This window comes from Bactrocera neohumeralis, unplaced genomic scaffold, assembly GCF_024586455.1.
Source record: "Bactrocera neohumeralis isolate Rockhampton unplaced genomic scaffold, APGP_CSIRO_Bneo_wtdbg2-racon-allhic-juicebox.fasta_v2 ctg49_3, whole genome shotgun sequence".
Classification (NCBI taxonomy): domain Eukaryota; kingdom Metazoa; phylum Arthropoda; class Insecta; order Diptera; family Tephritidae; genus Bactrocera; species Bactrocera neohumeralis.
The window spans coordinates 223,713-248,822 of NW_026091970.1; the positions used below are offsets into that span (position 1 = coordinate 223,713).

Consider the following 25,110-nt stretch of genomic DNA (forward strand, 5'->3'; position numbering starts at 1 on the left):
CTCAAAATACATGAATCATTATAATCAGGATGACGAGACGACTTGAAATACGGATGACTGTTTGTCTGTGCGTCCGTCAATGCAAGCTGTAACTTGAGTAACTTGACTCTGACCTTCCCTTAGTCTATACTAATATTGACTACATTTTGATTTCTAAAAAAAGTGGCTGCAGATTTTCATCTATTTAGAACTCTTCTAGTTAAGAAAGCGAATTTTGCTTATACTTTCACAATATTTGATATGAAAGGCCCCTCTATGCAGTTTATAACAGATCTAAAGTGGTGAAGAATTATATGACACTATCTTAGAGGGACTATCGCCGCTGATAAATACTTTTCTGTAATCGTCGAACACGAGTCTGAGGCCTTCGATTGACAGACTCTCAATTAAGATGCTTTACTCTGAAGATTTTTTACTCACTGAATTACTAATCGGATTTTCATTAGAATACAAAATATACAAAAGGGGCTGACAATTCTTCTAATTCCAGCTTCATTAAAAGTTCAAACGATTTTTTTATTTGTGTTGATATTCGACTTGAAGGAATGAATGAATTTTTTTTACTTTACTTCAAGAGGAAACAAATTTTTTGTAGTTTCTTTAAACAAGTTTTAGAAGGCACTTTTTTTGTTATTTTAGTATGAAACTTTTCAAAGTTTGAAACCTCTTTCAACCAATTAAACCACCCCCACTCATTTTCACTCACTTTAGTCAAGTATATTGGTCGCTAAGTCTATCAAAGTGACTAGATTGTGATTTATGGAAATTATTCAAAATTATATGAAAATAGCAATTACACTCATTAGCCTCATTAAATAAATAATTTGCAACCAACTTGCAGCACGCACAGCACTTAATCGCTTACAAATACTACCACATATATAGTGGTATTTATATGCAACTATATAAGTGGCAACAGCTGTAATAAGTCGAACTCAACGTGCGTAAAAAGTCGCATATAAACAGCCACCAGTCATCAGCAGCGTCGATATAACAGTTGCCACGGCCACAGATTCTCAAGCGCTGCGCGTACTCAAGCGACAGTTGGAGCGTGCAGCAGCTTGCCGGTTTTACGTAGCATATGCGCAGGCGCACTGGCATTTGGTAGTCGTCTTGCAGTTAATGTCGGTGCAATAATTGCCTATAAAGTGCTGTAGGTGTGCTTTCACCACTTGCCTTACATGCAACACTGCCCCGCAACCACTTCACCTGAGCGCATTCGCTTATTTATTTGTGTGTGTATATGTGTTTGTGTGTGCTTTGGTAATTTTAGTAATGAACACTTGGTTTTGGGAGCGCAGCTGCTATGCGCGCGTCAACTACTCATAAATACTCGTAAATATGGCTTTCATGTGCATTCATTATTGTTGCAATTATGGTGAAACAACTTTTCTGCGGTTTATGCGCGGTGAACACTTTTTTGATATTTTTATGATTTTTTTTGTTTTTTTTTTATTTTTTATATTTTATACCCTCAATAGAGTTTGCCACAAAGTTTGTAACATCCGAAAGGAAATATCGGAAACCCTATTAAATGTATATATAACTATAACGAATGATGAGATGTGTCGATTTTGTCATGATGAGTCGATTTAGTCATGTCCGTCTACTGACCGTCAGTCTGTTTGTATATATACGATCTACTCTCTCACGTTTAGAAATATCGATCTGAAATTTTGCAACTGTCCTTTTCTCATCAAAAAGCTGCTCATTTGTTGGAACGGTTGATATCGGATAACTATATCATATAGTTGCCATACAAACTGAACAATCGGAATCAAGTTCTTGTATGGAAAAGTTTTTGATTGACAAGTTATCTTCCCGAAATTTTGCACAAATTATTGCGTAAGTAAATAATGTAATCTCCGAAAAAATTGTTCAGATCGGACGACTATATCATATAGCCGTCATACAAACTCAACGTTCAAGATCATGTTTTCGTATGGAAAACTTCTTTATTTTATGAGATATCTTCGCAAAATTTGGTATATATTATTCTGCAAAGATAGGTTATAATATTTTGTATAAAATATTTTGATCGGATCACTATATCATATAGCTCCCATACAAACTGACCGTTCAAAATTATAGCCTTCTATGGAAAAATTTTTTATTTGACGAGTTATGCTCGCGAAATTTGGCGTGGGTCATTTATTAAAGCAACTTTATAAGTTTTGAAGAAATTGTTCAGATCGGACTACTATATCATATAGCTCCCATACAAATTGACCCTTAAAAATTATATCCTTATATGGAAAAATTTTTTATTTGACGAATTATGATCACGAATTTTGGCCTGAATTATTGTCCGAGATAACGGTATAATCTCCGAGCAACTTGTGTGGATCGGACCACTATAGCATATAGCTGCCATACAAACTGATCGTTTAAAATATATCTATTGTACTGAACTTTTTGTATTTGTGTAGGGTATTAAAGTTTTGAGGCAAATGAAACTACAGTTTTTCCTGTATTTTTTACTGTTTATTGCTTCTTTACTTTTTGCGCGTGCTTACACGGGCTAACCCTACAGCAGCGTCCGTCAACCACTTCCCGAAGCAAATTATTTTTGTAGTTTGTTTAAAGTTCATTTTTCGTGAGTGTGTGTGTATGGGTGTGTTTGAGTTTGTAATTTGCACATTATGTGCTTATATTCGGCCATATGAAAGCATAAGTATATAATTTATGTGTATGTTGGGGCATGTTGCAAGAACACCAAAACATACACGTGTTTTTTGGAGTTGCAGCCTCCGTTGCAGCGATAGTTTTAACCGTTTTTTTTTCTTGTTTTTTGTGCAGAGCTTTTCAACATTCCGCTTTTGTTTTTCTCATTTCAGAGCGTAAACTTTTCGTTGGCATGCTGAATAAAAAGTATAATGAGGCCGATGTGAGGCAGCTGTTCACGGGCCATGGCACCATCGAGGAGTGTACGGTGTTGCGCGACCAAAATGGGCAGAGCAAAGGTTGCGCTTTTGTGACGTTTGCAACGAAGCACAATGCCATTGGAGCGATTAAGGTAAGTACGTGTGTATATTTATGTGTTTGTGTGTGTGAATGGCTGAGCAAGTGAGTGTTGCGCAGTTGCCCGGCACCACTTGCCACTTGCCACTAACCACTTGTGGTGGCACCGCAACGATCAACGATGCGCATAAGTAGAACGCGATTTGGTTATGGCGCAAGCATTTTTAAATACCCTTCTACTTGCAACAGTGTTAGTGTGCGTGTGTGTGTGCCTCTACATGCAATTCTAGTGGTCTCCGCGAACTTTTGTATCCTTAATCTTTGCTACGTACTTGCCACTTGCAAGCAAGCGCCGGAAACTGCTGGTTTTCGTCTTGAAGATTTCGTGCTCGTGCTTCGTGCTGCATCAACTACACGCTTTGTTTTGCGCAATTTCTCATAAAGCGCCCACTTACGCTGCCATATCCCCACGGATATACCGCAATGCCGCCAACGGCTGCAGACTGTCGCATTACTCAGCCACCATCTCGACTGCTACACACACCAGCCGCCATCAAGTGGGATGGGGGACGATGGAGGCAGGCGTTAAGCGCGCACATCCGACTGCAGCAGGCGGCGCATAAATGTGTGAGGTAAATGACCCAAGAAAATAAAAGTTAAATGCTGAGCACCCAGCAAAATCGCTTAAATAAAATGCATGTAGTACTTGCCACCACCGACGACTTATGCGTGGCGCGCTCAGTGTGTGGCACTTGACAAATTGGCGACGGTATCATTTTGGCTGAAATGCAGTGGCTGTGGCAATAGCAATAAAACAACAACTACTTCAATCACACACAATGCAGCTCAACTGCAACGGGAAATCATGAAATAACAAGTTAAATAAAACGTGTAGGGAGGAGCTAAAAGCGAATGCAGTCGCAGGTTTTGTAAAGTCGGATTTTGCAAGGCTCAGATAGTTATCTGACGAAACAAACTTTGTATATGAATTCAATAACAGTTTACGTCGAAATACCGATTCGTTTGAAATTAAACTGCAAACTATTTCATATGGAATATATTGGTTATATAGTGGTTATATAATGGTTATGTAGTGGTTATATAATGGTTATATAGTGGTTATATAATGGTTATATAGTGGTTACATAGTAGTTATATAGTGGTTATATAGTAGTGATATAGTGGTTATATTTTTTTGGTTAGTGGAACATAATTATGTATCGATTTATAGCACCAAAGCTCAATATGTCCGAGATACAACTGTTAACACATATGTCACCTTCTTTTAACTTGATTAAAACATCACAAGTTTCAACCGATATATATAGTAAACTATTATATAAGGTAATACGAATGCAATAATTCATGGGTCGATTTCACAAATTTTCAGCACCGAGCTACGACATGTCGATGACAATACGTTCACTTCATTTTGCTAAGGTTACTTATATCTCGCCAACCGAAAGTTCCCGACTTCCTAAATTAGGTATATGGTACCACTAGGGGCATATCGAACCGATTTTATCCAGACTTATCACTAGACTTTCATTTAAATATCTTACGAATTATGGAAATATTTATAACGGCCTCTGAAGTCCACATATTTGGCACCTTGGGCTTGAAAAGGTCATGTTTAAGACCAAAAAATAATATTTTAGTTATATGGGAGCTGAGGATATTCATGGATCGATACCACTTATTTTTTGAATCAGAAAATGTTTACCGATAAAGAATATATATATTCAACCAATAGGTCGAAAATAGATATATAATATTAAGCATATGGAAGCTGAGGTAATTCATAAACCTATTTCACCCAGTTTTGGGGTCAAACTGTATTAGAACGTATCGAATATGAAACATTCCCATATTGTTCTAAGCTAGCTTAGATATTGACGAATATGGACCTTACAAAGTCAACCGGAAGTTCCGAAGCCATTGAATTAAATATATGGGGCTAGAGGAAGTACCAAACCGCTTTTATACAGGTTTAGCAAGAGACCGCAAATGGGAGAAAATATGATGATGTTATTAAAATATCGTAAAAATTAAAGAACTATGCTCCGTATTATGTGAGCCATTGCTACTGAGGTCAATGTATTCGTTATCAGGAGTTTAAAAAGCCATTGTCTGATTTCGATCCTTAATCTTTTTCGTCTTTATTGGAGTAGGTTGTTTCCTTTTTATTGGGATCGTTTTTTACGTGGCGGGTTCTAAGCCCAGCGCAAAGCTCTGGGGAGGGATTGTTCGCATTCTCACTTTAGCTCGCCTTCAAACTGATGTTCTTTGACCACCCAGAGGATATTTGGTCTAAGACCAGAAGTCATGCACTGCTTAAGAAATCGTTTCTGGTCTCTTCCAAGTGAATGGCGCTCAGAGAACTTTCCTCACTTGCGTGAACTTCCACATATGACTCCATCCTCCTTCGACTATTAATACTCACTTAAACAAATTTTAGTTACTCTTAAATATTTACTGCTCGACTTATCCATTGCCAATTGAAAACAAAATTGGTTGAATTTTTAATGGTATCTTATGAGAAATAGGCGTGGCTGTAGTCCGATTTTAATCATTCTCAAACTGAAACATATAGATGAAAGCTTTTGACCATAAAATTGTGATTTTAGAAGTTTTCATTACAACTTTTATGTAGATGGTGGGCATGGTTAAAAACAGATTTCAGATAGACAAATGCTCCTACTAAATCGGTGTGGTTTGACGATCGTACTTTGGCTTAGATGCATATCAAACCTCTCAGGGGTCAAAGCACCACCCACTTCTCCAAAATACCCGATTTTTTCTACAAAAACATTTTTTTAGTAGTTTTCAATATAACTTTTTATAAGAGATGGTTAAGAACCGACTTCACATAGAGAAATGTTCCCACAAAATCTGTTATGTATAACCTTCCTACTCTGGGAGTTATACATAATAAATCTACCAGGAGCGAGGCCACGCCCACTTTTCAACAAATTTCAAATCAAAGAAATTTTTATTTACCATCAGAGCTCTGCACTAAACTTGAGATTTTTACTCAACTCGATCCATATACAAGTCTACATCCGTCTCGAATAGTTTAAGTTATTACAAACCACTCTTGGTTAAAAAAAAACTCACTTATACTTTGTGCAACATGTTGCATGAGTACAAATATTCATACTAGTGAGCTGCAGCAGCCTTGCCAGATTTGAGCAATTCCTCATAATATGTCTGGAAAGCATAAGCGCAAAGTTGCGTAGCTTTCTTCTAGATCCTGCGGCACAAATAAACTCAAATTTTCAAAGCCACCGATGACAAGCCTTTTCCATTTGCAACATTGCAACTACGCGGTCGCATAAACTACAACAATAAAGATCAATAAATTCCGCTGATTACGTCTGGCAACATTGCATTGTTAAAGCGCTGCGACAATAACAAAAGCTGCAACATGAATAGCAAGCAATGTCAAAATCATACGATGTTGCATGGCGCAAAACATGCCACGTACCGCATGCCATATGCACTGCATGCAAGCCAAAGCAACGACCGCACTCCCCTAATCAAGCAGCCAGCGCGCATATATCCTTAAAAAAATATATATATCATGTCTATGTATATACATATGTATGTGTGTATATATATATATGTGTGTGTATACATGTATATTTTGTATAAATATGTGGCATATAAAAAATAAGCCCTTTTGATCGGCTGTGCGGCAGGCGGAAGGCCTTGCCGGCGACGCCGTCGTCAACAGCATCAAGCGCGCGCTAGGCAATGGCGCGCTACAAGAAAATAAATTGCAACGGATAAGCATTACACATAAATATTAAATGCAACGTGAAGTAGAATGCAACTAGGATGCAAGCACTCCGGCCGCGCCAACTATAAACAGTTAAAAGTGTAGCTTGTTTGTGTTTTTTGTAGTTGTGTGTGTGTGGGTTGGTGTGTGTCTCTTCCCCACATTGTCGTAATCCTGGGAAGCTTTTGCCCCTCGCTATCCTTGCCACCCCTGCCAACTCCACGCTGCAACACAATAAAGTTTTACTCCACGGTGCAACTGAGTTGTGGCATGTTTCGCTGCTTATTTCCTATGCTTACAACTTTTCACGCGAATTTTTAAATTTATAGCGCAAATGTGTTGCACGTTCCGTGCCGCCGGAGAAAAAATCGCTTGCTCCTATCGATTTTATGTATTAACGCCCATGCCTGTGTGTATGTGTGTCTGTGTTTGTCTATATTTGCACTTGAGTACACAAGTCTGCTGCATCTCCGCCAATGGCAACAAATTATAAAGCGCACATAATACAAATGTGGCAACATTTTTGTCTTTCATGGCCGCGTTCCGCTTGACACTTGCCTTCAAACCATATAAATCGGGTAAACATACACGCATAAGCATTTGAAGATAATGCAGTTTTGTGTTCTTTAGGTCGCAATGACATAAGAGAAATCCAATATCTGAGCGAAGTTTGCAAGCATCGTTGGTTGTATTTATTAGGAATTAAATTCAAGTTAGGTTTGGTTAATCTGGTAGGCCAATAAGCCACGCATAGACCAGTTTGTTTCTTTCTTTTCGATACCAGATTCTTTATGATACCAGATGGAGTTCACTTGCTAAGTCCAAGAGGAATAGTCATCGTTTAGAATGTTTTGCAAATGCGGCACAAGTGCACAAGAAATGCTCCATTATTTCCTTGCACCAGACAGTTCCTGCAGTCTTCTCGATTTGTCAGCCCCATCCTGCGGGCATGTGTCGCCACCACAAAAGTTTAGTAAACTATTGTCTAACTACCGTATATGAGGTAGCCGAAGGCACCTGACCGTCGTATCCAATTAGAATAATAGAAGCGGTTTACCCAAGTAAAACTGAAATGGTCTTATTTACCAAAAGGTATAAAGTGCCAGACGTTCCTCTCTCCTCATTCGGAGACTTACGCCTTCAATCTGTTGATAAGGTGAAACATCTAAAGCCCATTCTTCATCGAAAGCTTTCATGGGGGCCAAATATGGAGGAGATACTAAGGAAGATACCGATTGCCTTATAATACTGCAGATGAGCTATAAGAAGGAAGAAGTGGTGAGTATCACTAAAGGTGTAGTTCTACTTGTATGTGGATGAGGAGAAATTGCTGGAGGAGTGACGTAATGAGCTTTTTCATGGATGTGTCAAGGATAGAAGGAAAGGTTGAGGAGAAATTCCTATAAGGAACTCTCCGGAGTTTCTCATAAGGAACTGTCCGTAAAACCAGCACTGGACCTATGAACCTCACACGCACTTTGCAGGCATTGAACGACGACTTCTGAGCAACTCCGAGATTCTGTTGATGTAGAACTGGTTATTTGCTTTTAACAAAGTTCATCTTTCGTTGGTGTAGGTATGGAAGGAAGTGAGGTGTTAACAGCCAGCCATCAGCTGTCCGGCTCTTGCAGTTCAGCTTTTGCAAGATTGAACCAGGAGCCATAGCGTTTCACTAGCCATCATAATACATTTATGACAGGCTCAAAACTCTTTACACTCTCAATCTACTTCTGTTTCTCTATGCTAGTCCGTTGGCTTATGCTAATTTTTGTTAACTCCAAGTGTTGACGACTCGAAGACGGTTATTTCTGAATACCTACAATTTTAATGGAATAAACTTTTCAACTCGACTTTATACAATAACTTTTTCAACTTTTGAGTTTTACCAATTTTTATCTCCAAACCTACTTGTTTATCTCTCAGCATTGTCGAATCCAAGACAGTTATTGCTAAATATCACATTAAAATTGTATACGCTTTGCCATTATTTTTGTATATTTTTATGTCATTATTTTGACTTATACCAATTTTTCACGTACAAGGACAAACTTTTTTATCTGCATGGTTAAAAGGATCGGAGGCATTTGGTAATAATTCATAAAAGTAATACACAGCTTTTTTATTATATTTCTATTTCTCTATGTCAGTCATTTGACTTATACCAATCAGTCATTGGACTTATACCAATTTTCACCTTACATCCAAGAATTGTGGAATCGAGAACAGTTGGTCTGAATAACTCAATAACACTTTTATAAGCTTTTCCATGATATTTTAAATCCTTTGTGCAACATTATGACTTATACCAGTTTTCTATCGACAAAACTTGGCGCATTAAAGTCAATCAGTACTATAAATAACACAAAATATGTACAATAGATTTTCAATCTCGAAGTCTTTCGAAACCACCTTTCGCATATACAGCTGTTATACTACATACTTATTGCACCACTTTTTTGAAAGCAATTACTCTCTTTAAACAAAACGTCTTAAATACAGATTTGAATTTAAAGCAATTATAATTACAAACCCATTGTTGCATAAATAATGTGTTCACATAATTCCTTGGAAAATTACTCCTCAACCCTTTAAATTTTCAAGAAAAGTACAGCCTCCCTCATTAGAATAAATATTTATGTAAATATGTAGGTATGTACACTTACATGTATATTGTCCCTTAATGTCCATCTGCAGCGGAAGTTTGTGATTTTACTGCATTTCCCATGTACTATTAGTTGACCTCTTCCGCTGTTCTTGTAAATGCATGTATGTTTGTGCAAATACCTACGAGTTTGACTGCAAGCTGGGGCATACTCCAGCCTTGTCAAAACTATACATATATATGTACATACATATCTACCGCTTGCTTCGTGATGCCTCACACGATTGCATGGCAAATATTCTAGGTACGAGCGTACAAGCAACACTAGTGTTGGTGCAATTAATCATCTTGACAGTTACTGCAAAAATATAACCGCGACTTATTGCAAAAAGATACGGAATTTTCAAAAGTACGATAAGGTATAACCTAGAAATACATATACAGGAATAGAAATAGAAATGATAGTGGAAATGAAATTCTCAAGGGTTTCAAATTCATATTGAATTTACGAGAAGTTTGCTTTAAGTTGACTTTGGAGAAATTGAAAGTAGAAAAGATGAAAAACGTGAAAGGTAGAAGTAGTTTCAATACTTAGTTTTCAATGAAGATGAATCGATTTTTAATGAATAGCTTTAGATATTATTTATAAGAGTATATAGATGTTTTTTATATAGTTTGGAGGTGCTCTCATTCACTCTTTAAGGTCCTGAAGAGTTCTGTTTCTTAAACTTATTGTGACATAATCTGACTGAAATGTTAGAGCAGTACAAGGTTTCGCAAATGAAATATCGACATTTTTTTACCTAAAAGTACACTTTAGGGCTTACATACTTTAAACGCGTTTTCTCGAAACTGCATTTTTGAAATCAAAAAATCATACACTAAGGGTACACGGAGACTATAACATGTATGCCCATGAATTTGACCGTAGCTTCTCAGTACCATTTTCTGGTAAACTATGTACGATTTTTTTCTTATAATTGCAACTGCTCAGGGTATAACCGAACAGGCTATATTAATTTTTCCACGATATTTGTAACACTCAAAAGACAACGACGAAGACCCTTTAAAGTATATATGATAAAAACCGTGCAAGCTGAGTTGACTTACTAATGTCCGTTTATACACCATCGACCTTAATTTTTTCACACTTCTATTTCACCCCAAGAAGCTACTTACATATTTGTTAGAATCGCTGATGTCGAACAATTATAACATATAGCTGCAATACAAACTGATCGATCAAACTCAGGACCTTATATGGGAAACTTGTTTAGTTGACAAAGGTATCTTTGCGAAGTTTTGCATAGATTATAATCCAAAGCATCTCTGTAATATCCGAAGAAATTGTTCAGAACGGACAACTACTACTTATACCAGCCAAACTGACCGTTTAAACTCAAGTCCAGCTATTTGAGAAGGTGTCACCACGAAATTTTGCACAGATGTTTTCATCGATGTCATTCCAAAAAAACCTCGCCTTTATCTTGTTTCAGATAGCATGAGATCCCTAAATCACTGTCGCTTATAAAAAATCTCTCGAAAAAAGTGCCCTAAGATTGGCCCAGCATTCTCCATTTTACTAGCAAAACGTCAATAAGAAATTCATTTATAAAGGGTGATCCATTTCATGGTTCTCCACTTAAAAAAAAACAATGAACAAACACAAAAACTCCAAACATAATGGCGAATGTTTATTATCAGTCAAATGAACATTCTTTGGCATTTATTTTTGGAAGGTTATCTCTTTCAAATATTGGCCGCGGCTATGTCTCGAATGGTCCAATCGTTAAGTTCAATATTCGATGACTCAGTCGACCATTTCCACCGGTAACTGGCGAATGACATGCGTGATATTATGCTCCATGGCCTGAATCGAAGCGGGATTGTCCACATAGGCCTTAGACTTTACATATGCCCAGAGGAAAGGCTCTAACAGTGTGCCCAAAGCATGAAATAATATGCTCACTGAAGTGAATGTGAATAAATCCATTGATGTGTGGTCGAAATCAAATATCGCCGAGAGCACGAGCTTCGTCATTGACCGTTCTCACCGGCAATATTTTTGAAGAAATATGGTCCTATGATTCCATCGGCCCACAAACCACACTAAACCGTTGTATTTTGTATGAAATGGCAGCTCTTGAATTTCTTCAAGTTGCTCTTCGTACGCCAATTTGCCTTTTTTTCATACCCATCGAGCCAGGAATGGGCCTCATCATTGAATAAAATTTGGCTCGATAACGTCGGATCTTCTTGGAACTTTCGCTTCGCTTGGGAAGTCGATCGGCGTCAGTTATTGCATATAACATGACAGCTTGGCATGACTCACGCGTGATCTGTCAAAAGCAGGCTATTAAAAAAGTTCCTCTACTTGGATCAGCCGATCAAAGTAGACATTTGCTTACTTTTAAGTGTTTAAACTTCCTACCAACTGCTACTTGTATGTACTTTAATATTTAAAGTAATTTAAAAGCACTGCAAAAGTCTAAGCACTTTCTCCCTCTCTCTTTATCTCCATTTAATTACACCAAATATGCTTACTTCAACTGCAAGTGCCAGCTACAACTCGGTTGTAATGTGATCGCTTTGCCGGTTTAAGAGCTTCGAAGTGTTTCGGGCTTGTTGCGGCGTGTTGCCGATTTCTAGCGTAGCCTGCAATAAACTCTCCGCACAGACAGTGTGCCGGCAGTGGTCTTTAATTACCGTCACCATAATTCCTGGCCACCACAGGCTTTGCTGCAGTATTGTCTTACATTGCATGAGAGTAATTAGGAAAATTTCCTGCGCGTTAACCCGCCAGCTGTGGGGCAGTAACGTTTAAGACAATTTCTGCCACCAAAGCACCAGACAATGCACACACTTTGAAATATGCATTTAAATACACGAAATAGAATAGACACTTGCGAAAGATACGCCAGCGTTTAGCTTATGCAATGACGTTAAATTAAAAACATATTTTCTCAGCACTTCGGAAATAAAATGTGAAAACTTTCTGCATTTAAACCTTATGCGCGCCAGCGTTTAGCAGTACATACACAAACACCCATTTTAACACTTGACTACAACGAGATTTTCATGCACATTATTTCACACCATTTCAGGCACTGCATCAAAGCCGCACCATGGAGGGTTGTTCGGCGCCGCTCGTTGTCAAATTCGCCGACACACAGAAGGAGAAGGACCAAAAGAAAATGCAGCAGCTGCAGGCGAGTCTTGTCGGCATTACCGCACTGACGACCCCCTCTACCGGCAGCATTGCCGGTCTGGCTGCGACGCCTACCAACGGCCTCAGTCCGGCTTCGGGCGCCACCCTAGTACCCAGCCCCCTAACGGCGGCCAGCGTGCGCTCAAATTCCTCAATGTCGGCAGCATTGGCAGCAGTGGCCGCTGCACCACAACCCACCGCTGTCGCTAATCCTGCCTCCGCTTTGGTACCCACTTCGGCAGCGATCTCAGTGTCGCCATCACTTTTAACGGCCGCCGGCACAGCAGCGCAGCAAGCATCGCCATACCTGACCACCACGGATGCCATGAATGCGTCGGCCGCACAGCTACACCTATTCCAGCAATTGCAGGCCTTCGGTCTACATCCAGCGCAGTATTTACAAGGTGAGTGACAAATGACTAGCATACAAAGCAAACAACTATACTCTTTATGATAAGAAGGTGGCGATGTGAAGCAGTTTCTCTCCAACCCCAAAAAATGGCGCTTTTGGCGGGAAGCTTAGTCACGTTGCGAGTCTTGCATATACATACATAGTTTTTTTTTCTCGAAATTCGTTAATTTTCATACTTCATTGATTGCCGAAGTTGTCGAAGCGCTGTCTTCTCTCAAAATTTACAACATTCGCCCTACCGTTGTCTCCTCCTTTTCCCTCCAAGTTATGTCTATCAACTAGAAGAAACTAAATTATTTTCTTGTTTTTTTTTTTGCACTCTACTTGTATAGTTTTTGTTGTTTATTATATTTTGTTTGTGCCTTGATTACTTGTTTTAGTTGTTGTTGTTGTTTCTCGTATGTGAGTCTATTAGTGCAAACATATTTACATGTGAATAACTCCACAGCCTGCAAATGCATGAGCATACAGTTATACATGCGGATTTGTAAGCTCCCAATATATGTATGTACATATGTATTTGTAATCACTTACATATGTATGTGTAGTGTGTACTGATGAACCGCCGACCATATGAAACAGCTGCATTTCATGTAACTGCCAAAATGTAACAAGTCAGTTGCCACAAGTGTGTAACAACAGTTTTAGTTAATGCCAAACTAGAATATTTTTTGTTGGTGATATTTTGACAGTCAACAATAAAAGTTTTGTTTCGGAATTTAAGTGAGCAAACGCTATAATATAGGGTGTATGTTTTTGTGCTATAAAATTTCGTAGAGGTAGAGCTGTCAAACCAGCTGTCATATAAAGCATTTGGGTTTGACATTTCTATTCAATTTACGAAATTTTGATTGTGATATCAAAAAGTGAAAGTTTGTCTTGAGAATTGTTCGGAGTTTCTAATCCGTTTTCTTAGACTCCGTCAAAAGTATGTGGTTCAATAAGCCTACTGCATGCGATCAGCAGCAAACCAACACCACTTTCGTTATTAACGAGATAATGTCTATTATATTGGAAAAAATTTATAAATATAGCCGACAGGAAGATTTTAAGATGAGCCGCTGGATCAAATGCACGAAAATTCTCGGTGATTTATTAGAAAAAATTTTAATTGTATACCTTAAGAGACCCTATATATTATATGTAGGGACCTGCCACACAGTGTATTTATGCTTTTAACTGTTTTTTATAGTATTCTTGAGCACGACCTAAGGTGCAATATATACTTATGACTGTTATTCTAATATGAATATTTAGTTGGACACCGAAGAAGTTATCGTGCTAACCAAGTTTCTACAAATAATTTCTAATTATTTTAGCATCGCCAACTTTGTGTTGACGAATCTATCACTTCGTACCCTTAGAATCCGTCAAGGATGTCAAACTTTAGAGAGTTAGAGAGTGTATTCATATTTTGCATATTCAGTTGAACACCGACGAAATTGTCGAGCTACACAAGATAACACGAAAGATCTACTTCTAAACCGTCGTAACTTCCTTTATGATCGACATATCCATCACTTCAAACCGGAGCTACAAACTCTCAATTCATATTTTCAGGTTATAAAAAACAGGCCGGTCTATTAGCACTTAATTCTGGTTAGCCCAACAATTTGCAGAAGCAGGCTCAAGGCTCTAGATTCATTCTACGTGTACAGGGATCACATCACCTCAGTCGCGCACAGCCGGCTCCTGGAATTTTTAAGGTTGCTGGACCTTGGTGATAATATGTGATATAGGGGAGGGCACAATAGGCCGCAGGTCGCAGTGCCAAACCTCAATTTTTACTCTCTTTCTATTAGCAGGTAGAGAAGCATACTTTATTCAACTAAACTTTTCCTTTCTAATAGTCTTCTGGTATGATTTTAGATATGAAAATCTTTCGCTCACTTATTTATTGTTGAAATAAGAGAGAACTCTTCCTCGGTTACCTCGAAAGTTCACTAGTTACAGCACAATTCTTTTTTTTTGAAGTTGTAGTTTTTTCAATCAAAGTCACAAAACTTAAAAAATAGCAGAGTTATTTTACTGAGTATTGTTTTACCGGCCGCTTTTAGGAGGAAGCTCTCAATTTTTAGGCCTTCATATCAGAATGACTTGAAAAACTGTTCATGTAAACTACCATCACCATTTCACCTGATTATCCAACATAATTTGTTATTTATCATACACTTTGGAACTTGTTGTTAATTTTTATGAGACTTAACTTAAATGCTAAGTCAGCTCAGAATGCTAATAAAAGGAGTTCAATTGTGATCTCGTTAAAACTAAGAAGACCATTGTATAAGCTAACGAGCTCTTTGAACCGTCTTGAACAGTAGAGAAAACAACTAGTATAAAGTAACTAAAATATATTCATTTAATATAAGATGTTTTCAAATCGCTATATTTGGTGAATTGTGGTCAAACAGATAACTGGTATAAAAAATACAAAAACTGGTATAACTAAATAAAAAACTTCTTCCAACAATATACATAACTAACTACAAGACATCCTCAAATCGTTATATTTTATGAATTGTGATCAAACATAAAACTGGTATAACTAAATAAAAAACTTCTTACAACAAAATACATAACTAAACACAAGATATCTTCAAATTGTTGTATTTGATGAATTGGGGTCAAACATATAACTGGTATAAAGTATTTTTTTATAAATAAAATTTATTTTATTTATTAATACACTGGTATAATTTAATGAAGAAATTCTTATGACGATATACATACATGATATATTGCGGCAAAACAAATAATTGGTATAAAATAAAAAAAACTGTAAAATATTTAAACTGGTATAAAATATTTCTTCCAACTATTTACATACATATCTAAAAAATAAAAATGTTTTCAAATCGCTATATTTGGTGAATAGTGGTCAAACAGATAACTGGTATAAAGTTAAATTTTCTATACAAAACTGGTATAAATATATATAAAATGCTGCAATTTATATCTTTGCGGTACGCGTGACCAAATTCGGCAACTAGTATAAAATAACTAAATGATATAATTGGGCATAAAATTTTTATAAAATGATTTAAATGTTTAAAAGTTGCTTATATCTGCAAAATTCATGATACATTACGGCAAAACATTAACTGGTATAATATAAATAAAATGGTATGAAAATGATAAAAACTGGTATAATTTCAAAGAATATGTTTAAATCGATATATTTGATAAAATTTAGTCAGTTTAGTAACTGGTATAAATATGAACTGGCTAAAAAAGTTAGACTGGTATATTTATAGAGAATTTGCTTTCATAATTTTAGTTAAATGTGGTCTAAAAATTAATTGGCATAAAATTAATGTTCAAGCATATTCAATAAATAGAACAAAAATCAATAATACAGTTTAGTGAGTTGCGATATAACGAGCATAAGAGATACGAATCGAACATTGCTGTCATTAACGTCAAATCATTTTGAAAGCTAAAAATCATATCAGATTCTTTTTAAATAACCGGCTTATTAATTTTTTAATAACTGTAATTCTTAATCTTTTTCATTCCAATTGCGAAGATTATTCAAAAAATTCCATTTGCACTGGCGCTACTTGGCCCACAGCGCGAGTTAAAAAAAGCTCGACTTTCGACAAAACCTCCGAGTGCTTTGCAAGGATTAACAAAAACCAGCAGGCATTAACTCGTCCACACATACAAATTACAATTATTAATGTATATGCTTAGTAAGTACATGCTTTAAAGCACCAGCAAGTACATATGCGCAAAAAATATAATGGACGGCACACTTGTAATCGGATTAAATGTGCAGGCACTGACGGGCAACCAACACACACACATCGCTGTGACCTGCCAGTACAATAAAACTGATGCAAATATGTGTATGTATGTATGTGAGCACAAAAAAAACTGCATTTACATAAACACATACACATGTGATACAAATACATAATGCATTAAAGCTGCTTTGTTTAAATTCACTTAGAAGCATTTTTGGTGGGTCCATGGCAGCACCCACCACCGGTGACGAAAGCTGACCCGCATAATGATCATCATATGTGCATACACACTTACATGTGCGCCAACATGACAGTCACGTCAATCACTTAGAACCATATTTCCATTTTTTGGGGCCCCCTACAACAACACAGAACTGGCCAGTTTCAAGCAATTTCTCCGCTTTGTTTGAGACGAACATTTACCGTCGGAGAGCTGAAAGGCAACAACTGTGTTGAGTTTTGCTGATATGACTGTAGACATGTTTACAATTATTTTTTGTGTTAGAATAAATTTAATTTTATTTATAACTGTACATGCACTTAAATACACAAAAAATGTATATGTACATATGTGAATGTGCAACAAAAATTATTCTCCTTTACTATGTACTTATTCATAAATATAAAGAGAAATATATGTGTGTGTACTCATGTATTTATTTAGCAGAAGCGTTGTCCTTCAACCATAATGACACCGAACGTATTTAAGACTGTAGGCCCCTGCTCGCATGGCAACTAACTTAAGTGCAAGCACAAACTAAGTACAAATGCTGCAAAGAACGCCCATTGTGCTTTGCACTCGTTCGCCATACTCTTTGCGAAAGCGCTTTGTAGGTGACTATTTGAATGTATAATATTTAAAATGTCAACAGCGTTGAGTGCCGACTCGGCAGGATTTTAAAAATTTCAAAAAAAAATTGCAGCTTGACAGCAGTATGAAAGCTTTCAGGGAAGATAGTATGGGCCACATGGGAAACAATAAGGCTGAAGGATACTTACGACAAACTGCTTATGTATTGGTGTGGTACTTCCGAAAGAAATAGAAACTTTAATGTCAGCAAAACATTTTGTTTCTTTTTATAGGAATCAGAAGGCTCTTAGTATTTCTCGTTATTGCACTAAATAGAATGTCATGTGCTTATTTAGTTTTAATTTTTGATGGACAATAGAAATGTGTTACTTTTGATTCTAGAGCTCAAAGTCAAAATAAAATTTCGTTTATTTCTATTAATAAAACTAACGGTCCTTCACTCAGATTGTGGTTATTGAAATGATTTTACATACACATTGAGTTATACTTTCATCTTCGTCCAGCACCATCTGTCTGTCTATGTGAAATCTTTGAAAATGTTCCGAATATTCACTGTAGTTATAGAGGCAAGGGAAAAGTCGACTGGTATATTGGCATGTTGGGGTCATGATTTCTTCCACTTACTGCTGCTTACCTCAAATATCATTCAATTTTCCCTTAAAATATTCTGGACCCAAAAATACGAATGTGTCAGAAAAATATCGAGAATTTTAAATTTCGCGTTTTCGCAGAGTCCAATTGACAAAATTTTTGTATTATCTTGATCCCATTCCATTTTCAGCAGTATTCATTGCTTTAGTTTGTCTATAGCAGTCGCTAAGGTTAGACACGTTTGTATGAGCTTGGCGATTTTCGTTTGTTAAAAGCCTACATTTCGTTGCTTATTTGTGAATTTTTGACCAAAAACAATACTGTGACGATGCCCCGACTTCCATAATCTCCAGACAGGGCTCTATGTGACTTTTTTCTATTTCAAAAATAAAGATTAAGGTTCACTAAGGGCCATCGTTTTACAAGATCGATGACAATCCCTGAAAGAGTCCTAAAACTCATACAACAACTAAATTTGCTAAGCTCGAATATTATAAGAGCTCCTACTGACAGTGTGAAATGGAAGCAATCGGTCACTCGCCATATAACGGTACCTGTAGTTAACTTTTGATCGAAAAAAACGGTCAATGTGTGATATAACTGAAATTAAGCGATAATCCAATAATATCTAATAGTGGTATGTCCGTGTGTGAAAAATGGGTTGAATCCGATGAATACTTCCCTTAGCCCACATATAGCTAATATAAGAATTTTCGAACTTCCGGGTGACTTTGTACCGCATATATCGGCCAATATGTGAGTTAACCCAATGAAAATAAGAGTCCAAGTTTTACTCATAACAATATAGCCTAGCCGCTATATAACTAATATCAGGATTTTCGAACTTCCGGCTGACTTTACTCTATATGATTGGTTTTACAGCTTATAGTGTTTCCCTGGCTTTAATGCTTGCAAGTTGCAAGAGTATAAAATGTTCGGTTGCACCCGAACTTAGCCCTTCCTTACTTGCTTAAAATATATATTGAATTATTTTCTTCGACAATGATCTAGTATTGACATTTCGGCCAATTCGTGTGTATTGCTACTGTCAAAAAATTACCAAAAGAAAAAACGAAATTTCGGAACTCTTTAAATGTGTATTTACTATTCCCTCTGCCCTACAACTGAGGTCTCGTGAACTAGTTAGCTTATCAGTAATAAAAAATGAAGTTATTTGTATATTAATACTACACCTATTGCCGTAGGCTTTGGAGAGAAGATGATGAGATGTTTTAGTATATATTTTAATTAAATTTAACGATTTAGAAAAGTTTGAAAATTGAAAAATATTTCTTAATGTATGTATATTTATAATTATATTTTTTTATATAATAAATAAATATATAACTCTTAAAGTTATGATTAGCTATACATCTCATAAAAAATTTGATATATTTAAACAAACAAAACAGTTATAGCAGTCTACTAAAGAAACACCGATTATAAATATTTCTCCCAACTGTTGTTACACTCAGACTTTTGGCAAACACTTGGTAATTGAAAGCAGCTCTGTTGGAAAAAAAGTACACAACTTTTTTCTCTACTTCTTTTGTATATGTATGTATTCATATGTGTGTGTAGTTAATTGCGGCGATTACAATTAAACCATAAGCCACACAGAAATAATTATTTGCTCTGTTTTTTTTTTGTAAGTTTTTTTTTGTGGTGAGTAATACTTACGCGGTTTGTTCGAAAAATATGGTGAATTAAAAATTGCATAATCTACGTTCATAAATTCAAATTAAAAAAATGTATTTAATATATTTTTAAATTTAATATTTTAATGTCATTTCACAACACGCATTCACAGCGATATTCGTACTTCAATTCTTCTGTTCGATATTAAGGGTTTTGAACTTAAGTTTAAACTAAAGCTGCTTGCACAAAACGTCGTCTGAAAAAAATCACGGCACGTACAAATTGGGCTCTCTTCATCTTCAATAATTTATCTAATTGAGAATCTGTTATGCTTCAAACATACTTTGCTCACATCTTTCATGATTTTCATCTGATCTTGAATAGCTGGGTTCGAAGATAGTTTACAGCTTCGCGCACATCTTCGATAACCTACTCGAAGCAGTATTTTTTACTTATGTAGGTTATACTCGACGGATACCTCCACAAATATTTCAGCATCAAAAAACATTCTACACCACTCAAAAAAAATTTATGTTTCTTGCAATAAAAAGAAACGCTACATAGTTCAAAACTAACTCAGAACTTTTTCATTGCGAGCCGCTAACTACCGACCTCTGCCCAAATATTGCCACCAACGATCACTTTTAATATGAAAGTGTCCTAAAAAGTAATAAATAGATCGATTTCAGAGCTTCAGAAGATATTCTCAAATGGTTCTAAGGGCAATATTCAAATATAATTTCAAGAAAAGCCCTTTCTTACATTTTTTTAAACAACTTGGACGCACCTTAAATACGATACGGTACGCCTAATAAGCCATAATACTCATTTGTAGAAGTCCACGCAAGTGAGGAAAGTTCTCTGATTGCTATTCATTTGGTAGTGGCCAGAAACTATTCTTTTACATATGGCTCATGCAGCTCACGACTTCCGGTCTTAGACCAAGTATCCTCTGGGTAGCCAAAGAACATCCGTTCGAAGGCGACCTAAAGTATGAAGACGAACCATCCTTCCCCAGAAGTGCGCGCTGGGTTTGGGACCCGCCACGTATAAAACACCACAATGAAAATTGATGATTGATTTTTTTCTTCTAAATAGCGGCTTGATCCGTAGTATATGATGGTGGTCGGAAGCTCGAAGCTTAATTCATTATACTTAGATATCTCTGGAGTGTCAGCTAATGATTTATTTCATATTTCCATCCATAATACACTCTTTTGGATGTTTACTGTATTCAGATAAATCGTCATGCCATATTCCTAGAGAAGACGAAATCGATGTCCATTACATTTTTTAATAAATGCCAAGACTTCTGTCTCTCAACTTTCCTTCCTTTCCTTACTGCATGGATGATTAGGTCAAGTTCAATACAACAACAATATATGCAATTTGATTCACGTGTCATGCGAAATATGAGAGTTCATCATACTTTTCGAACAAATCTCGTAAATTTTTTCATAAGTATGTACTATATATATATATAAATATGTATATTCTTATTCTCTCACACCAATATACATACTTTGTCATATTAGCAGCGCAGTTTCCGCCACCACACTCGTGCTTATCGTCTGTCTCCGCCCACTCGACCACCCACTCTTCTCGTTCTCATTTCTCTTATGATTTCATTACTTTTAAAACATAAATCTCTATCCTCAATGTCTCGCTACAATTAAAGCATGCAATTAGATTGAATTTTGTCTGTGTATAAGTGCATACATACATACTTGTATATTATTTATTAACTCTGACCCGCCGTAGTGGTACCACAATGCATTGCGCTGACTTAAACGCTAATACAATAATGTCATTAATTAATACACACACAACGCTTACGCTGTGACGAGCGTCTGGCGTGACAAATAATTCGCTGGTGCGCAAATTAATAAGCGCGTTGTTACCGCAAAGTCTCGATTTCGCCGCAGCACTTTTAATTTTCCCATTGAAGTTCTCATTTAGTTTAGTTTGTATTTGTTGTTGTTATTGCTAACCGCATTGCATTTTCGCAAAGTTTATTTTTCTGTAATTTATTTTTATTGTATTTTTATTGTAATTTTCTCGATACTAGCGTATTTTGATGCATTTTCCTTTCATTAATTATTTACATTAATCTATAATTACTCAGTTTATTTATGTAAGTAGCATATATTTTTGTATGATTTTTTTATACCCGTACACTTTGTATGTATGTTTATATGTATTTGTTTTATGAAATATTATTTTGTTCATTTTGAAATTTTACAACTTAAACTGCAAATAGCAAAAATAATTTTTTTGTAAATGTAAATAATCCAATTGGGTGTGTGTTTTCTTCTATGTTTATTTTTATATTCGTTGAACATTTTTTGGTATGTCTCTATGATTGACTCTGTGGTCATGTACAAAAACAAAAAACCAAAAAAACCTAAATCAATATCAAAATCATAAAACCACAAACAAATTCAAACAAAAACCAAAAATCCAAAATACAAAACCTTTGATAAACCAAAAACCAAAAAAAAAAAACACATAAAATGGAAATATCAGGACTAAATTTCCCACCGGATCACAGTGTCACAACCGCATCTCTATCGGCCGCTGCCGCCGCCGCCACCGCCGCCGCCAACCATGCCACAGCCGGTGCAGCTGATGCGTCTGGCCAGCCCAGCAACACTGTTGGCAATGGACTACTCTCAGCTCGATCCATTCCGATGCAGAACCTGGTAACGCTGGCCGCACTAGGTGCGCACAACTATTCACCCAACCAAGCGCTGCAGTCACACAGTCACCTCGTCGCCTCATCACAACAACAACAGAGTCAACACCAACAACAGCAACAACGTCAAATACACGGCCTGTCGTATGCCCCCGCACAGGCGTTAAGCGCCAGCAATCAGGCGCAGGCGCAAGCGCATATGGCCCATCTACTACAATCACCTCTAACTATGACTGCACAGCTGACCGGAGCCACCGCTGCCAATCTTTGTAAGTATGCGTCAAGTGCCAGTATGGAAATGGGGTCTGTATTTACTGAATAGTCTTATATAATATGGTATTATATATATATAATGTGTGTAGTTCAAGCATAAAACGCTAAACTCGTATTTAAGCAATTTTGAGAAATGAAATTTTGAAAACAACTTAACTAACAACACAACTCAACTATGACAACTACGCAATTATTAACACAACTCAACTTTGAACACTACCAAACTTTGAACACAACTTAATTTTTAAAACAACTCAACTTTGACAACAAATCAACTGTGAACACAACTCAACTTTGAGCACTACTAAACTTTGACAGCAACTCAACTCTGAACACTACACAATTTTGAAAACAACTCAACTTCGACAACAACTGAACTTTGAAAACAATTCAACTCCGAAAACAACTCGACTTTGAAAACAACTCAACTCTGAAAATATATCAACTTTGACAACAGCTTAATTTTCAACTCAACTAAACTTTTAAAACAACTCAAATTTGAACACAACTCAACTTTTAAAACAACTTTATTTTGAATAGAACCACACTATCAAAACAATTCAATTTTACACACAACTTAACTTTTAAAACAACTCAACTTTTAAAACAATTCAACTCTGAACACTACTAAACTTTGAAAACGATTTAACTCTGAACACTACTTAACTTTGAAAACAACTCAACTTTGAACACAACTCAACTTTAAAAACAACTAAATTTTGAAAAAAAACTAGAGTTTGAAAACAACTCAACTTTAAAAAAACCCAACTTTGACAACTATTATATTTTGAACACAACTCAACGTTGCCTTAATTCGAGTTTAGTTTTTATGACTTTCCCGTCTCATACTCGTGAATGTTCTTAACGTTTCCTAGTTGCGCACCGCATGTAATATTTAGTTGGAAAAATTATTATTTGGGTTCCTCATTAACACTGCATCTTATAGAAAATTTAGTTTTTGTTTGTTCTTGCTTGAGTTTAGCACATTTGCATGTCTTAAAATGTGTAATAACGTTCATACAACCAAATAATAAAAGCAATAACAGTATAATATTCAAACATGTAATAAGCGTCTCCAATTAGTTGTGGGCACATATAGTATAATATTATTTGTTTAGAAAAGGAGGTCCACGTAGTAACGCCGATAGTATACATCAAACAAAGGGCATTGTACTAAAACATTGTTGAGTTGAAAATCAGGAAATCATTTTTCCCAAGCACCTAACTCATTTGTATAATCATGAAATGGCAGTGCCAACTGAAACAAATTCAAAATATCGTCATTTTGTTATCAGTTGTAAGGTAATTTACCCGCAATACAAATATAAACCATAACTATTATACTTATACCTGTATAAAATGTTACGAGAGCAAAATAACACCCCAGAGACGTGACCGTTTTTCTCAACTCAACTCATTTCCCATTTGGTCTTCATAACCCACAAAAGCCTTATTTTTGTATTTTAACTATACTAAGTAGGGTCCGGTTGACTTCAACACTATATTATAATTCTGTGGTCTCTGTTCTCAACCTATTACTCTTATTTTAAAAGTATTCTCATTCGCCAGTTCTCAGTGAAAGTGTTTAGAAAATCGCTGGCGAAATAGTTTCTCAAATACTTCCTAAAAAACAATCAGTCAAGTTTTGGTAACTTGGCAATAGTTTCGGAACATATTATATTTCGATATTACGGAACTATATTTTGCCACTAAAATAACAACAAGGTCAACAAGTTGCACCAAATTATGTATTTAAAAAGTACCAATGATCCGAATAATTATAGGTAATTGATAAAATTAATCATGTGATCATCATAAGATTGCTCTGAGTAAGGATTTAATCTGACCACACAAGACAACTTTCGGAAGAGTGATGATGTAGCAGTAATCTGGTTTTAATTTAAATTAGGTTAGTAGTCTTCGAATTGAAACAGTGCGACAGATTTAAAAACGAAAGGTTTCGACGAGATCAAATAGATAGATCGGGAAAGTAAGGTTAGATTAGCAGGATTGAGGTGAAAAATATGGTAATAAATATTAAAATATTAACTATAACTATAATCCCAAAGTAGAGCTTCAAGTTTACATAATTTTCGAATTTTTTTCTTTCAAACAACGACATTCAAAAATGTATTGAAATAGTTGGGGATATCTTACTATTCAGAAGGTTTTATGGAAACAGTTGAATTAGTTGCTATTTTGTATCTTTTAATTTCTATAGTAATATATGTATAAATAATAAAGAATCAGAATTGAGTCAGAATACTTTATTAAAGGGTTGAGTTACTTAAAGCCCAAAATATTCTCCTCCAAGCATTTTTTTAATGAGTTGAGTTCTCTAAAGCACAGAATCTTCTTCGTAAGGAATTTTTTTTTAGTAAATTGAGTTCTT

At 36.0% G+C, this 25,110-nt stretch overlaps 1 protein-coding gene across 8 annotated transcripts in view; it reads left to right on the top strand.

Annotated features, from left to right (window-relative positions):
• Positions 1-25,110, top strand: part of LOC126767269 (CUGBP Elav-like family member 2) — a 186,200-nt gene that overhangs the window by 155,277 nt on the left and 5,813 nt on the right. For 6 of the 8 annotated variants that reach the window (XR_007669044.1, XR_007669045.1, XM_050484833.1 and 3 more), the window contains 3 exons: positions 2,838-3,016; positions 12,449-12,956; positions 22,277-22,714. Coding sequence is in view for 6 of the 8 variants with exons in the window: in XM_050484833.1 (XP_050340790.1) it covers positions 2,838-3,016; positions 12,449-12,956; positions 22,277-22,714 (1,125 nt within the window). In the remaining 2 variants the exon portion in view is untranslated. Of the gene's footprint in view, positions 1-2,837; positions 3,017-12,448; positions 12,957-22,276; positions 22,715-25,110 lie in introns of those variants that run through there. The other 2 variants (XM_050484838.1, XM_050484834.1) reach the window with 2 other exon arrangements.